Raw genomic sequence first — 16,697 nt, 5'->3', positions numbered from 1 at the left:
TTCTAATATGGCTTTTCCATCATGACCTTGCATGCTTTGGACTTTCCACAAGCTCTTTATTACACTGTGCAACCTCTCCTGCTGTAGAAGTTCTTCTACATCTTGGCTAGTGGCCCTGTGTTGCTCTTGATCCAAAAGAGTTCACTGCCCAATGTTTAACATTACTTTTTTGTTTAAATGACATCATCACTAAAGCGCTATTTAGAATTATTGCTCTCCAGACCTTCATAACCTTTTTGCAATCATCTCTTCCAGCAAAGTCATACACTAATCTGCTGCCAGGAAGGTGGCCTAGTATGTTAGTATCTTGTCTGAGATTGGAACGCCACTTACTTGCCAGAAAGCTTCCCATAGCACCTTTGCTCTGTCTTTATACTATAGCTGAAATAAAGGCCGTAGGATCTAGTTCAACAACATTTCATTTTCTTAATAATATTTGCTAACAACTATATAAAAAAATTTCTGTGTTCTGGGTTTCCTCCATATGACATAAGGCTCATGGATTTCTGGACCAGAACTGAGAAGCCGTTTGAAAACTTCTGTTTGATCATAAATCAAGCCCAGTAATTACCTTTTTAGTAAAAACAGCCCCAGTTCACAGTTTCCAGACTCCACAATGGGTTCGTAGCGTTGCCATGGGCCTTGCTCAGGGTCCAGGAATTCAAGCAGACTCCACTTTCATTATAGCACCTGTAGCAGCTTCCGCAACGTGAATCTGAAATGGCACCACTTGATAATTGCTGGTCTGCGTGACACTGGAGGGAACAGCGTGGAAAGACTCCTTATCTCTCTATCTTTTCATAGCTCTTCCAGCACCTTTCCATTATTTACTCGCTGTCACACTGGCTGCCTTCCACAGTGGGAACTCTGCCTCCTCACATAGCACATGGAAAAGCCAAAAGCAAAGGCTAGCTGGGCAGTTAATTTGGAAGTGCTGTTGAAAGCCTGGTAGAAGGCAGATGGGATCAGGTCCAGAGAAGGTCCCGAGGTGTTGCCATCAGGGTGCTGCTGCTCCCAAGGCAGGTCAGTGGGTCTTAAATTGGCCAGTCTCAGCAACCAGCACCACCAAGTTGGGGTGAGAGAATCGCTCCACCTCTGCCCTGGCTTTGCAGCTGAGGAGCAGGCTATGAAACCGTACTGAGAAAGGGAAAGCCAATAACCCTTGGCAAAGAAACTACATGAAACACTCCTTAACATCAACCTGATAGTGGGAAACCTTGTTTCAAGCAAGTAGGGGCAAATCCACTGTATTTTAAGCCCACTGTGTTTAGGAAGCGGGTGGTATAATCAACTGAAACGTTCACTCTCAGGAGTACTGTTAAAATCTGGGACGCCACTGTCCTCTTGATCTTTTCCTATGCTGTTTGATGAAATTCCACCAGTGGCCTGGGTACATTTCCAAGGAACTCCTGACTTCTGGGAAGGCATTACAAAGCTACACTGTAACCATTCATGACCTGTGTTCAGTGCTGGCTTGGTTCCTCCTCAAATCCACAGCATTCTGGAAAGAAAACATTCTTTCCACTTCAAGTAAGTTTCTCCATCCTAAAACCAGTCTGGTTCAGGCACCCAACCTCTTCGTGCCCTGCACTCACCCCCCAGACATCAGAAATACAGGGTTTCTAATGGAAGGGCTTCCATGATGGCAAAACTACTGCGACACCTAATATATTTGGTCTCCCTCAACACTAGATCTGTTGTGGGTTTTGTTTCAGGCAAGAAATAAAGGAAAAGCAACTGCTCATATTACTAGTCCTGCCTATAGCTGCTACTACAGTATGAAAATACATACACTCATTGTTTTCTGAACCTTTAATATTTGTGTGAAAAGATAAGGCCTAACTGGTGAATTCTGCATTTCACATTAAAAGGAACAGAGATGACCATGAAAAAGCCAGTAAGAATAATTCTTGAGAGCTGGAGACAGGAAAATTAAATGGTTCATATTTCAGGACAAGGACCATCTTGGATGCAGGTGTTTAGTCCAACAGGAATCTGAACCACTCATGTAAGTCATGTAGCCGCATTATATGGCTAAACACACATTCCTACATGTGTGTTTAGATACCCCTCCGGCAAAACCCAAAGGGCAACAAACCTAATTATTGGATTGCTTACATTATTTCATTTTTAAGGCAAGTGCCAAATTAACAGACTTCTCTCACAGCAGGAAGAAGGATTTACTTGGAAGCATTTACTTTATATGTAGAGAATGCAAGTATGTTATTCACTTAAACAAAAAGCAAAGAAAAAGACAGGGTAGGACTCATAAAATACTGTTTTTCAAATGATTTGTTCTCTTAAGATACTCTTTACAAAAACTACCTCATATTTAACCCTGTGCATGTTACCTTCCCCAAAAGCTAAAAACATGTCTGTAAAGCAGTAATGCTTTGAGAAGAAAGCAAGCTGTCACCACATTAGAAGTCACGTTGCTAAAACTCAAAGTATTTATAAACTTAAATGAGACACCAGGGATAACCTGAAAATTCACCACTCTTCTATTTTCCCCACTAAAACAGAGGGAGGAACACCAATCCACAAGATTCACACACATCAAAACACTTTGTGAAGTACTGGATTTTACATTATAGCTAAATAACCTCACTGCTTCTCCATTTGCCTAGGATAACTGCCAGAAATTAAAACAAAGAAGCATGTACACTCTTTGTAGTCAATCAAAAGTTTCAAAATTTGTTTTTAAGCTCAGATACAACAACATCTGTTTTGAGGAAGTCCCACTTAAAGAAACATTGATGCTCCTTTAGAAACCGAATATTTTTAACAAGTCTGCTCCTTCCAGAACTCCCACCAAAGATTTAATAGGTAACAGATACTCTCAAATATCTTCGTGAATATATACATCAATTCCAGCATTTTTTTCTTGGATTTTAGAAACTATGCCTTTTTGCTAGCCATCTTTAACTTCTGTGGCCAGTTAAAGATAAGTAGAACACTTCACATAGTACTTTTGCAACCAAAAACCTGCAGAAAGCCAGCAGCTCTGTTTTTTCCCCTACATTAGTTCCTTGAATTCAGATTCTGTGCTAACGTGGCATTGTTTAAGATGAACACACACTTCAGCTATTTTCAAGGAGTGGGAGTTACAAAGGATTTTAATACATTTTTCAAGGGAAGGATTTAAAATTTTATACTGAAATAAAGTATTTTTAAATAGTATTTTAATATTAAGTTACCTTTCCAGAGTCTATTAGCTTTTTAGTATCCACTTAGCTTAGACAGTGAAAGAAAACTAGTTTATAGCAGAGAGTTTATAGCTAGTTTCATTTACTGGCTTTCATATACTGCTATTATCTTTTTATGTCACTCATCACCTTAATATCTAAGTACCTTCTTCATTCAAGATCACTGAAGAAATGTCAAGATCTTCTCCTCCTTTTCCTTCATTGTTTTAAGTTACCTTGCTTCAGAAATACTTTTTATAGCCACAATGGAACCTGCAGGTAAACCAGTTGAAACAGAAATATTACACAACTTGCTGAAGGATAAAAGCATTCATAATGAATAATAGCCCTTTTCTGTGAATTTTCTATACTACATTACTCGTACTCCTGAAATCAAAGCTGGGTTGCATTTACTGTGCACTTAGATTTCTGGCATCTTAGAGAAATTCTTACATTTACACAATAATACTTTTCTGATATGCTTTTAGCTTGTGAATACATTCTGTTCATTAAAGGTCTTTTTAAAAATGACCGTTCAATGTAGTACCACTTGACAGAGATCCTTTAACGTGATGTTAAAATACCTGTCATATAAATTCAGGCATTAAGACTGAAGTCCCTAAAGCTATAATTAAAAAAAAAAAAGAGTCTTTATTTCCACCTTACTCAGAACAGCCCTTTCTCACAGTATTATTGTTCAGATCCCATAAAGCAGCATGCCCAACTAGTGATGCCTGTCTCACCATGGCTGGAAGTAAAGCTTTACTGACATTAAGGATTAATAGACTGATATCCTTAAACATACATGCTGCATTACTTTCAATCTAGTGCATATTAGGACTGTGCTTTTTAATTCCACAAGAGCCCAATAAACCCTTCAATATTTACTTAAGGGGATTTTATGGTCCTCTTGTTTCATGAAGGCATTTATATGAGCTCTGATCTTATGCCATTTGCATCATCAGCCATTAATTTGGGAAAATTAAATAGAAATAAACAAAAATAGCTCCATAATCTTCTTCTCCACATGCCTACAAAATGCTGCAATATTTGTTGGTCTAATAGCTAGAGATGGAACAAAAATACAGCCAGCCCAACCGCTCCCTGTCCCGACACTACTAGAGACATTCCAATAGGAAAAAGCTGAGGAAAGATTATGAAGTTCTGGGAAAAGATCCATTTTAGCTATTAACGCTTATTACCACATTTTCTAAGGTCTATAAAGCTTTTCAAAGATTATTTGGGATGACGGAAGCTATAGGAATGTTATGATCCCAGAAGATCTTCCTAAACAAAAGGAAAATGTATGTTGCTATGAACCTGCGTCAAGCTGTTCTTTTGATTTTTTTTCCCAGTGCTGCATTAGCTTTCCTTCTATGTCCCTCTTGTGGTAACTGCAAAGAATTGTAACATCTGCAATGGAATTCATTTAGATGAATAAATTCATCGCCTTCAAAATTCATAGCCTTCAAAAATTTTTGCTTTGTTGCTGCATTTTTGATGCATTTTTTTCATTAAAATATGTCTTTTATTGAAATTTTGTCAGTGTACAGGGGAATAGTTTTTCTTTTTAAAAAAAACAACAACGGGTATTCTTTGCTCTTCCATTTACTAGTACTCAGGCTAGGTAATATTGTACAGAATTTTCATTTGAAGATTTGTTTTAGGAAAGAGGCAAGCAAAAGCAAAAACAGAGACAGAAAATGAACTTTAAAACCAATATGAGTTACCTAAACATTAAACAAAAAAGAAGAAATAAAGAGATGTTAAAATGCAGATGTGAAGTGACATAGCAGATAAGAAGGTAGAGTGATTAAATATGCATAAATTTACTGATTTATTGTTCTACAATATGTTAATGTATTCTAACCACAGTACTTTATATAATAAAAGTATGTATCACCATCACGTGTGAGCATTCCTTAAGCATTCTTTGTCAAGAACATCTGATCTCCGCTTCATACTCATTTCCCCCTAACTTGAATTGTTTTATCCCAAGATAAAAATACACTTTTTTTTTTTTAATCCGACCCTGTCATTTGAAGTAGCAGTTTTGCAAAGATTCCTCACACTCAGTTTGATTGGCTCTGAACCCCTCACGTCATGATGACACTTTCTAGCACTATCTCCATGGCTTGGAGTTTGCAGAGACCAATCAGTTCATTCCTTTTCATAACAGCTTGTTTTCAGCCCTCTCTTGTGCAGTCCTGGAACTGAAATGAGTTTCAAGGAAGGTCCTCTGGCAAAGGCAATTATTTTGAGTCAGGACTGTGTTATTTCTACCAACACCTAAACTGCTGTATGCATCAGTTTTATACTCACAATCATCAGGAACCTTTATTATCACGTCTTCAGGATAATCACCCTATACTTTTTAGCTCATGGAAGCAAGCAGAAAGCATCTTTTTTAAAATTAAATTCTCTTGGAGAGCTTCTTACGGCTAAGTATGTCCTGCAAATTCTAGCTTCTAACCATGCATAAAAATGGTAAAGCAGCAACATTTTCAGAGAACGTGTTCCAGTTTTCTGAAGTGTTATCTTTTTAAATTTCATATTGGATGCACAACAGTAAAGACCAATGAGTCAGAGTGCCATTTCTCTGCGCTAGCCCAGATTTAAAAGAAAAAACTTTAACAAAACATGGCTTACACAAAAAATATTGTCTAGGAGCTTTGTAGTGTAGCCTGCGTATGTGCTCCATGTTTATCTCTAAAAGCACCACAGTAGTCCACAGAGTTTCCAGCACGCAGTGAACTACTTAAGCAATAATGTCAAAAAATTCAGATGTACCTTCTTCACAAGCCATGCCTCTATATTGGTATCAAGACTAATCACAGTCTCCATTTTTAAACACAGTAACCAGAAGCCCAATGGCCACAACTAATTGCCAGTTTGATCCCTCGTCAAAATATATCAAAGTGAACTGCAGGCTTTCCACACCCGACTCACTCTGGTTTTACTTTTGCCTTGTGTGACAGGGGAACAGACCGTACCGTGTGGTGGGGGATCAACTCGCAGCCCTCCAGCTTCAGCACCTCAGACAGCAGCACCATCTTCTCCGTGAACGCGGCCAACGGTCCTTGATGCCTCCATATCAGAAGCCAAATTTACCTTCTGATGGCATGATGAGCTAAGGACCTGCACTTTTCAGCGAGTTTTCCAAACAACTTCTCTTTAAAAGCATTGTTATTTTCTGTATTATGTAGGGGTCAGGGAAAGACATCCAGCAGCACATCAAAACTTTGAGGATTCTGTAAACCAGCCAAATGTTGCAAGTATGTTCTGTTTATTAATAAATAAGTGATCATACCAAGCAGCCTACCTGGTTTTATAAATTTCTTCTTCAATTCCGCTTTCATCCTCACGTAGGATTTCATATTTTCTCACAGTTATGCTTTCCTCTGAACTACGAAACAGTTAATTTCCGGTTTGTTTTAAGAAAGCACCAGTTTAGTTCATTCATGGGTGCCTTCCAATCAAACTTTAGGTGGGTTTTAATTCAGTTGCATTTCACCTTTAGCAATCGAGAGTCTCATTCACACTGTCTTGTAACACTGATGAATTTATGTATGGGTATACACTGACTTATCTTGATGTCACCATGTTAAACTGGAGCTGATGTGACAGTCATAATTCATCAATCAATTTTCCATTCTGCCTTTTGATTTTAGTGGCTTGTTGGATTAACCTACTTTAATCTGAATCCTGAATTAGGATACGTTTATGATAAACTATTGGTACAGTCTATTCTTCCTAGAAGCTTAAAGCTAAAGATTAATTCAAACAGTCTGTATGCAGAAGTGATGACTCCTGTATGCTCTTTACTCGTTCTTTCCCCTCCTGTATTTGGTGCACAATATTCCTAGGACAAGGATGTTTTTCAATCTTCATCTAGATCTTTTCAGCCTAACAGCTGCAAATCTGGTACATGCTGTTTCAGTTCCAGGCTTTATCCTACACCAAAAGGAAGAATAAAATTAAAGTTACTTATAAAAGATACATATTTGCATCTTATAGTTGAAGGCTTTAGTAGGGATGAGGGACTGAATATCTAGCCTTTCATATTAATGTTTTTCATAACACACAGAAGTTATCTTATAAGAGATGTGTTGTGTGCTAATAAAAGGATGTTGAAATGAGGGCACCCAAATCCAAAACTTTCTGTTTATTTATGGGTAGAAACATGTGCTATTCATCTTCTCTGCACAACCCAGTCATTCACCTTCCTTGACCTCGGAGAATCTCCGTGGCCAACTCCACCACCCTTACCTCATAGCAACTCAGCTTTCTGACTATCACACTGTTATATTAGGTATTACAGCTAGGGCAGGTATTACTGTAATGCCAGATCCTTCTTAATCAACATGTCTGTTTCAAAACACTTAAAGCCCCTTGTCATGGTTTATGGCCCACTTGGCAACCAAGCACCACACAGCCGCTCGCTCGCCCTCCCTCCCACGATGGGATGGGGGAGAGAATCGGAAGGGCAGAAGTAAGAAAACTCGTGAGTTAAGAACAGTTTAATACTTGAAACAAAATAATAATAATAATAATAATAACAACAACAACAATAATAAATTGTAATGAAGAGGAAAACAACAGGAGGGAGGGAGAGAGAGGAACAAAACCCAGGAGAAACAAGCGATGCAACCGCTCACCGCCTGCCGACCAATGCCCAGCCCGTCCCCGAGCAGCGATCACTGCCCCCCAGCCAACTCCCCCCAGTTTATATGCTGAGCATGACGTCATATGGTATGGAATATCCCTTTGGCCAGTTTGGGTCAGCTGTCCTGGCTGTGCCCCCTCCCAGCTTCTTGTGCACCTGGCAGAGCATGGGAAGCTGAAAAGTCCTTGACTAGTGTAAACATTACTTAGCAACAACTAAAACATCAGTGTGTTCTCAACCTTATTCTTAATGCTAAATCCAAAACACAGCACTATACCAGCTACTAGGAAGAATATTAACTCTATCCCAGCCAAAACCAGGACACCCCTGCATAAATCCCTTACCCGGGCTATGTCTCTGTTAGCAGAGACCCTACACACTCATTTCAACAGGAACGCGAGGCAAGCAGGCCACAGAACCAGCAGTTGCAGGCACAAGGGGATAAAGGGCCCCACGTTGCCTCCACAGGGGCAACCGCCACCACACCTCCCCTCACACGAACCCGGTACCACCGCAGGGCTCCCACCACCACCACAGGGGCTGCCGCCTCCACAGAGCCCATCCACCACCACAGCCCCCCAACCTACCGGAGCCCACCGCCACCACAGCCCCCCCCATCGCCTCCACAAGGGTCGACAACCACCATAGCCCCTCTCCTCCCTCCAACCGCCCCACCGCCCTTCGCCACCACAAGTGCCAACCGCCACCTCAGGGGCCGAGCTGCCACCTCAGGGCCGAACGGCCTCCACAGCCCGCCACCGCCTCCACAGCCCGCCCTTCCTCCTCGTCTCGAGGACTTATTGGCTGGCAGAGCAGTCAGTCAGACGCAAGCTCCGCCCCTCCCCGCGAGGGGGGTGCCGGTGGGGGGAGCGCCTCTGACAGCGCCCCCCCGCCCCCGCCCGCCAGGTGGCTCGCGGCACCTCCCCCGCGCGGCACGGCGCGAACCCCTTCGCGCCTTCCGCTGGAGCTCCGCCCCCTCGCCTGCCCTCCCCAGGTGTGTGCGTGCTACGTCACCCCTCCCACGCGTACGGGGCGTGCTGGCGTCGTCGTCCTCCGTGCGCTCCGCGTCACCGCTCCTGGCCTGGCGCGCGGCGGCGGCAGCAGCAGCGCCCGGACGGTTCGGCTCGCAGCGCCTCGGGGCTCGCTTCTCCGGCGGCGCCCGCCCGCCCGCCGCCTCGGCCGCCTCCCTCCGCCGTTGGCTCCGGCCGCGTGGGACCGCCCGAGCGGGGCAGCGGCGGGTTCGTTGGTGGCCGGCTGGCGCGCGCGGCCTGGTGCGCGCGGCGGATCCTGCCGCTCGCGTAGCGCGGCGCCCGGGCTCCCTGAGGTGAGGCCCGGCCGGCTCGGGCGAAGCGGGGCGGGGGGTGTTGGGGAAGCACCGCTTCTCCTCGCCGCCGCCGCCATGAGCGTGGAGGCGTACGGCCCCAGCTCGCAGACCCTCACCTTCCTGGACACCGAGGAGGCCGAGCTGCTCGGCGCCGACACGCAGGGCTCCGAGTTCGAGTTCACCGACTTCACTCTCCCCAGCCAGACCCAAACCCCGCCCGGGCCCGGGCAGGCGGGGCCGGGACAGGGCCAAGGGCCCCCCGGAGCGGTTCAGGGGCCGCCAGGACCGATCGAAGCACAGGTGAGTCCGCGGCCGGAGGCGGGGTGTGTGTTGGGGAGGGGGGGGTCAGGGCGTCTCCGCCACCGGGGTGGGGGGGGGGGGTGGTCCGGAAGGGGCGGGCGGGCCCGGCCGTGGGGCCGGCGAGGGGAAGCCCTGGGCGGGCTGCGGGGTTGGGCGCTCTGCCCCCAGACGGGGAAGTGGAAGCCGCGTGTGGCTGCTCGCCTGCCCCATGGAGAGGAGGCTGCCGGCTCCGGAGCGGGGCCGCCCGCTGCCGGCACACCGCAGGCCGGCAGCGGAGGGGAGGACCTGGCAGCCGGGAGCTTCGCTCCTGCCCTGGAAATACAGGGAGAGCGCGCTGGGGGTGAAACTTGTAGCCAGTTGTCCGCTGGTAAAGCCGGCGGACTCCGCGGTTGTGTCGTGACAGTTGGGTCACTTTTCGATGCGATGTTGAAGTAAGAAATGAGAAGTGCTTCTGGATGTCATTTCGGGTTCTTTTCCTCTTTAAAGCAAATATGACTACAGGTAGTATTAGATTATCAAAAGTTGAGTGCTGTGGAAATTCAGCATTATTTCCTTTACTTTCTTTCTCTCTAGGACTAAAAGCAAAATATGCATATAATTTTTTTTTTTTTTTTTTACCCTTACTACTTTGCCACCTTTTCTGCTGCACGGTTGCTAGGCTGGTTTGTTTTGGGTTTGTATGGGAGTGACAGTCGATATGGCCTGAGATTTAAGTTCAGACATCTGGTTCCTCATAACTTAAAAACAGGTGATTTTTTTTTTTATATAGCCTGTTGATGGTTGGTACATAAATGATAATTAAATTGTATTTATTTAATAATTCACAAAAGCGAAAGAAAAGAGGGAACAAGGGCTATATGCTCACAAGTGAAGAAGCGTTGCAAATGAAGATACTACCTGTCACTGGGCTACATCTTGACTGCATCTGTAGTAAAAAAAAAAAGAAACCCTGAAGAACTCTTCCATGTTTTTTAAAAGGTCAAACTTCTCTCCATTTAAACATCATGGAATATTCTGCTAAGTTTCATTACATCTAGATAAATACTCACGCAGTCTCACTATTAGCAATTAAATGTTTGTAAATTATCCACATCTTAAAGGATGAGTTTAAAGAGGAGTTGAAATGCTGTAGGTAAGTTTTTAATCCTGAGCCAAACATAGTCTGAGTGGGCTTGATTTTTCCTTTTACTTGCAAAACCTGATGTCTCGGGGTCTGTAAATGATAGAGCTGCGGAAACAGAAGTAAGCAAATTGAAAACAGGCCAGTGTGTCCAGGCACTGGGAATCTACAGGTGTGTGCTGCAAGTCTGAAGGTGGTATTATCCTCCCCGAGCCGTATCGGGTTTATCCCAGGACGAATTGAATGACTTTCTTGTGCTTGAAAGCGCTCAGCGTCCAGCCTGGGCGTAGCTGCGGTGACTTGCTCCAGGTTAGCGTGTTTATAAGACAGAATTAGAGAGGTGACCCTGTGGGCTGTTTGTTTATTTTCTGTTTACTTATAGCTTTTGAATTTTGGGTTTGGTAGGCTTTATCCAGTTTGAGCATTGATACATCAGAATTGCTAAGTAATACTAGTAAAATCATGTCTGTGTACAGTCAGACTAATTGATTAAAAAGACATTTTTAATAAAATCTTAGTTTTGAAAGCTTTAATGGGTTGTGATCGTTCCAGAACTCACGGTAGGGAATATGTGGCCAGAAGAAGAAGAAAAACCACCCCAAAATAAGCCTCATAAGCTAAAGACCAGACGAGAGGATTAATTTGTCTTTTTTTGTCTAAACATGTTTGAAAAGCCTTTGAAGTAAAAAGAAAAAAAAGTATCTGGAGAGCACACTCAGATACTAGTATGTCTATAACCAACTGTCTTGGCAAGAAGGAAGGGTTTGGGTTTTTTAATTTTTTTAAACCAAGTGCGTTTATGATGTTTCCGCAAACTCTTGCAGTCATCCTGATCCTCATTTTGACTGTAGAAATGTAGGTTTTTGGGAGGGTGGGGAGAGGGAATAGACCTATTGCAACAAGAACTCTCAGAAGCATAGTAAGTATAGTGTCCTCCTGAGCTGAAGTACAGCAAAACCCAGATCCCTGGATCTGTTTAGACTTGTACGTCTCAACGGTCTCATGAGTGATAAGATCAGAAATTATGTGTTTTTAAAGATTCTGGTGAAAATTTTGCTGCCTTCAACAAGTAATTTAAACTTGTTATGTCTTTTGGCAGGGGATATACTAAATAGTAACTTATAAGGCCCAAAAATTGATCTCATAAATTTTGCTTAATTAAACGTTGTCACTGTGATTATAATTAAGGCTACTTGAGTAAATAACTTTTATTTGGAGCTGATAACCATTGGAGGTATATACTTTTACTCTGTTGCTTCATATTCTGATACAGTTTGTGTCCTAGTGTTTAAAAAGATTAGTTGAGCAATACAGAGCACCTAATTTCTTAAGAAAATGTGATTGATTTAGCTGCTCTATAAGACCTTCCTTTCCCAAAGTATGTTTAAGTACTAGTTTAAGAGGATGTTGTTACAATTGATTAGTGTCCAATTGACAAAAGATAGCAAGAGGTTAGTAGCACAGAAGCAATGTCTACTGTTTTCTCTTGAGAAAACTATATTTCCATTGTTTACATGTAATTAAAATCAAACATAGAATAGATTTTTCTGAATATTTTAAGATAAATTCTGATTTCTGCCTTATTTTTTCACTCTTCCAGGTAAGGACTTAGTTGTGATGCAAGGAAGCAGTCACATACTCAACAAGTGTGTGATGGACAAGGCACATGGTGTTAATGTGTTAGCTAAGCTGTTTCAGTGAGTGGTTGAAGGAGGCTGGTCAGCTCTTAGATTTTTGGTCTAGACTATGGGGGCTGGATTTAATTTCCAGTTCTCGCAAAGACTTTTTGTCTTAGCAAAATGACTTAGTCCTTGTTGCTCAGGTCCCCGTCTGGAAATACAGCTTTACTCCACACCGCTTTGGAGGTGGGGTGGGGGTGAATGTTCTCAGTAATATCCCCTTCCTTATTTTGAAAGGGAGAACAAATAAGTAAAGAGATTATAATAAGGTACAGTAAATAGTCTATAGCTTTAATGTAAAGAATCTACAAACAACAAATAGTTGGGTTATCCGTGCAAGTCCAAAAGTGTGTGGTTTTTTTCTAAAGCGTGAGGGGAAAATTACCTGAATTGGGACAGTGTGACTGTGTCCTCTGGTTACTGAGCAGTGTTGAAGTGCATTGCCACGATTGATTGGATCGCAGTCTTGTAACAAGAGTACTCTTCTAGCAAAATACCTACTTAACTGCAATTATTTTTCTTGTTACAGCTTGAAATGTACCACTTTAAAGTCGAGCTGCATTAAGTGGATATAGCTGCATTCACCTGTGGATCAGCTACTGACGTGGGTGGGGTGTGTTAGCCAGAAGCACTGTGAGAAATTGAGATGGTAATATTCTGTTACTGCTGATCGGGGACTCACATGGTCGGTAGAAGCCACTACACAAATGACATCATCTGATTTACTATTCTGTAGCTCAGTTCCCTGGACCTTTACTGTTGTCTCTTGATCAGTATTTTAGAGGCCAAAAAAAGGAGCGAGGGAGGGACCAGTACCTCGGGATAGTTTCAGGCACCTCAGTGTTCAGATTGCTGTAGCTGTTAAACTTGCTGTGCCAGAAGTTTCAGCCAACACTTTTAAAATAGAGAAGCCCCCCCCTTATACAACAGTTGATGGTGCCAGATTTTTAATAATATGCACATAGGCTAACATCACAGTAGGTTTTAGAACAATAGTTGAGTCACTTCCTCATTGTGTGCCTGCCAAAGCCTCGTACTTGCTGCTGGATTCTCATAGTAACAGGTGACATCATTCCTGCCTCACCCTCTGAAAGGGCAGGAGCTCCCGGGGCTGTAACTAACGCAGTCACCTGGTGCAGAAGTACAAATAGCTTGCAGTTGTTCTGGTTTCTTGTTTTTTCTGCCTTAAAAAAAAAAAAGCTTCACAATTTTATTACCACTCAGCAATCCAATTTTTTGAGCACCCAAAAAAAATTGATTAAACTTGTCAGCTGATGTGTATAATAATGTATTGTGGCTCTTTGGAATAGACTGGTAGAAATGCACCTGTGAATGCCTGGTATTCGTGCATTTCTAAGAAATTCAGATTAAGTTAAGGCTTTGGAATTCCACCTGTTCCATGACCAGTTAATAAGTTCGCTTCTTATTTTGTAAAACGGCACTATCTATTTAAAATGGCTCTTCAAACATCTGTGGAGATGCTGTTACACAGTGAGCTGATCGGATTTGTGTTCAACATGCTAGCAGGTTGTTGCATGCTGCTGCAGTTTCTTTCTTTTTTTTTCCTTTTTCCCCTCTATTTCTTTAGCACATTCTATGTGATGGTTCCTCTTGGCTGATTCTTTGTATTACCCCAGTACTGGCTTTTAATAAAAGTTATACTATTTAGATTGTGTTTTGCAAACGCACCTCATTTCATTTGAAGATAGTGAAACAAAGCTTGTGTCATTGAGTCGAGTTCCTTGCTGCTGAGGGCAAATGTGAAATGGTTTGCATTCATTTTTAAATATAACTCTCGCAATTGGCTGTTAAATTTTAATGTGCAATACTGAAACTAGCTGGCGTGGAATCTAAGTGAAACTTTCAGAGAAGTAAGCTTGTTTTGATTTGCTTATGAGTTATAGCTTTAAAATGCTACAGCAACTATTTTTATCAAATTTCTTTTAATAAAGATTTAGTGTTCTTGCTGTAGACAGCTTTCTTATCTCTTGTCAGAGAATTAAGTTACAGATACCAGATAAATTGCATTAAATGTTTAAGTGCAAAAGAGTTATTAAAATACTGTATTGATAGACAACAGCCTTGAGTGGTTCTTATACTCCTGTTTATTAGCTAGTTAAAATTTTCAGAAATAAATCTCATCTTGTCTAACCCAATACCTTTAAAAACATTGGGAGGTTTTAATACATCTGAGGATTTTGCTGTGATAGGGAAACTACCTTGCAGCACTCATCTCAAATGTTTTGTTAATATTGTGCTAATCATTGCAGTCACTGTGGTGGTCCCTTTCCCACCTTTTTCCACTCAAAGTTAACGTGGATTATGGTATGTTTATCTCTCCTCAGGTTTTAGTGAGATCTTGGCTAAACAAGTCAAAGAGTCAAGTGATTGAGTGACAAAGTTTTGGGGGGTGTGGGGACCTAGCCACCTTGGGGGTTCTTGACAGTATCGTGTTAAGGTGCTGAAGCTCCCCGTGGCTGTTAGTCTGTAGAGATGCAGCGGTGGAATTAAACCAGAATGCCTGTGAGGCCCAAGGAGCAAGGGCTGCTCTAGCCATGCCGAAATCTGGTTGGTGACATTCGTACTTCTTGATGCTCCTTCCTGGTGGTAAACGCTCTGCAGTCAGTATTGCCAAAAAGGAGTTATTTTTAACATGAGAAAGACTTGGTGTGTAAAAGTTGCTGACACAGCCCAAATGTTGCAGAACTTCATGGTTCTGGCAGTTAGTGTATTGTCAGTGGAAAGAGAGCACGCCTGTTTTGTGTGCTGTGTTAGCACACTTCATCTCTGAAGTGTGTTGCTCTGAAAACTTGAGCTGCGTTACTAGTTTTGAGGGACTTTTGTGGTTTTCTTGGATAACTTTTACAGAGAAGCCTCATTTTTTAAATGAAATCATGTCATAGCTAAAACAAATTTAAAGTAACACAATAGTGACTGTCATACCTGACGTATTTTGCAAGTGTGTTTGTTTGATTCAGAATGTAATATGATTAGTACATCTTGAACAAGCAGTACTGCCTGGAGAGTTAGCCATTCTGCTGAAAACAAATTTCTGTTATTTCTTGCACTATTTCAATTTTTTTTTTTAATTAGGCTTATATGAGAACAGGTTTCTTGATTACCTGTTCTCTATTGTCCAAGTGTCATAAAGTCGTGCTTCTGACATCTTAGGCAGGGGGAACATTGATTTGGTGGATAGAGAACTGTAGAAATAGGTGGGGGAAGTCCTATACAGTAAAGATCCTGTTTTCAGGTAGATTCCTGGAGTAAAAAGATGTTTGATATTCCTGGAATTGTTTAAATGGAGTCTTGTGTGTTGTGTAAGACTGTATGGAAAAATGTAATCTGCAGAAAAGCAATCTCCTTTTGTTAACTTTTTTCTACTCATTAGTTGGAGTTTAAATAATCCGGTAAAACAGGAGCTAATGAAGCAAGTATTGATTATATAACTGGTATGTGTTTCAGCTCTTACCAGCATTTTTCTTTCCTTTTGAGTTTTTCTGAATTAAACAAACTTTTGCTTTGAGGAGTAGGGATTACTGTCCTTGGCTTTATGGTTTGGAGTCTATTTTGATTGTATAACTTAAGCACTGAGCTTGTATTTCAGGTTAATGGACCTGATGGCATTCTACAGAATGGAGCTGTGGATGATAACGTGGCTAAAACCAGCCAGCTTCTGGCAGAATTGAATTTTGAAGAAGATGAAGAAGATACCTATTACACAAAGGATCTTCCTGTGCATGCTTGCAGGTAAGACCTAATCTTTGCCACAGGCTGCTTATTTCCAGAGGGCAGGAGCACTTTGTGTGAGTGGAAGGTGTATGCTTAGAGGATTTTTGGAATTTGAGAGCAAACTCCTTGGAGATGCCACATACTGGTAGGAAAATGGTGCCCTCTGGTGAGCTCGCGTGCACCTACAGCTGCCAGGTCCAGTCTTTGGCCTTCCTTGAGGAATAGAAGGCTAAGCCAGCTGAGGGATGGTAATGGTGGGAAGTGTTAAAATGCCTGTAACTGGGAACAGAAGTTTAGCTTGTGTTTGATACTTTTACTAACACTTGTGTTCCCTAATTTTCACTTCCCCTTATTTTTGTACACTACTAGGTGGTTCAAATCTTGTATTTGAATTTTCTTATAAGCAAGTACCCAATCACTTCCTGTTTTTTCGTTTTTAATTCCAGTTACTGTGGTATCCATGACCCTGCTTGCGTGGTTTACTGTAACACCAGCAAAAAGTGGTTCTGTAACGGGCGTGGAAATACCTCTGGCAGGTAAATGGTCAAATGGAAATAACAATGACAATCTTGTTTCAGAGTGTGTTTGTTTTGAAGTGGTATGATGGCTGTGGCTTGTATTTTGGTGATAATCGAAGCCTAGTGACTTAAATGTGAGCCTCCAACCTCCTCTAGCTTTTCTGCCCTTACCA

The 16,697-nt window shown here is 42.2% G+C and overlaps 2 protein-coding genes across 4 annotated transcripts in view; one reads left to right on the top strand and one right to left on the bottom strand.

The window, feature by feature from the left end:
* Nucleotides 1–8,645, bottom strand: part of COMP (cartilage oligomeric matrix protein) — a 37,645-nt gene extending 29,000 nt beyond the window's left edge. Inside the window, exons 1-4 of one of the 2 annotated variants that reach the window (XM_075175606.1) lie at nucleotides 8,559–8,645; nucleotides 6,179–7,139; nucleotides 3,352–3,458; nucleotides 572–755 (exon numbers count right to left, since the gene is read on the bottom strand). The gene's annotated coding sequence lies outside the window, so the exon portion shown is untranslated. The remainder of the gene's footprint in view (nucleotides 1–571; nucleotides 756–3,351; nucleotides 3,459–6,178; nucleotides 7,140–8,558) is intronic. The other variant, XM_075175605.1, reaches the window with a different exon arrangement.
* A 571-nt stretch (nucleotides 8,646–9,216) lies between these two features.
* The window catches only part of UPF1 (UPF1 RNA helicase and ATPase), a 23,469-nt gene continuing 15,988 nt past the window's right edge, over nucleotides 9,217–16,697 (top strand). For both annotated transcript variants that reach the window (XM_075175582.1, XM_075175581.1), the window contains exons 1-3: nucleotides 9,217–9,475; nucleotides 15,882–16,024; nucleotides 16,453–16,542. In XM_075175582.1, coding sequence (XP_075031683.1) covers nucleotides 9,251–9,475; nucleotides 15,882–16,024; nucleotides 16,453–16,542 — 458 coding nt within the window. In that variant the 5' untranslated portion in view covers nucleotides 9,217–9,250. The remainder of the gene's footprint in view (nucleotides 9,476–15,881; nucleotides 16,025–16,452; nucleotides 16,543–16,697) is intronic.

Source organism: Calonectris borealis, chromosome 28, assembly GCF_964195595.1.
Source record: "Calonectris borealis chromosome 28, bCalBor7.hap1.2, whole genome shotgun sequence".
Classification (NCBI taxonomy): Eukaryota; Metazoa; Chordata; class Aves; order Procellariiformes; family Procellariidae; genus Calonectris; species Calonectris borealis.
The sequence above is the reverse complement of the archived record's forward strand: the minus strand, read 5'-3'. Positions and strand labels throughout refer to the sequence as shown.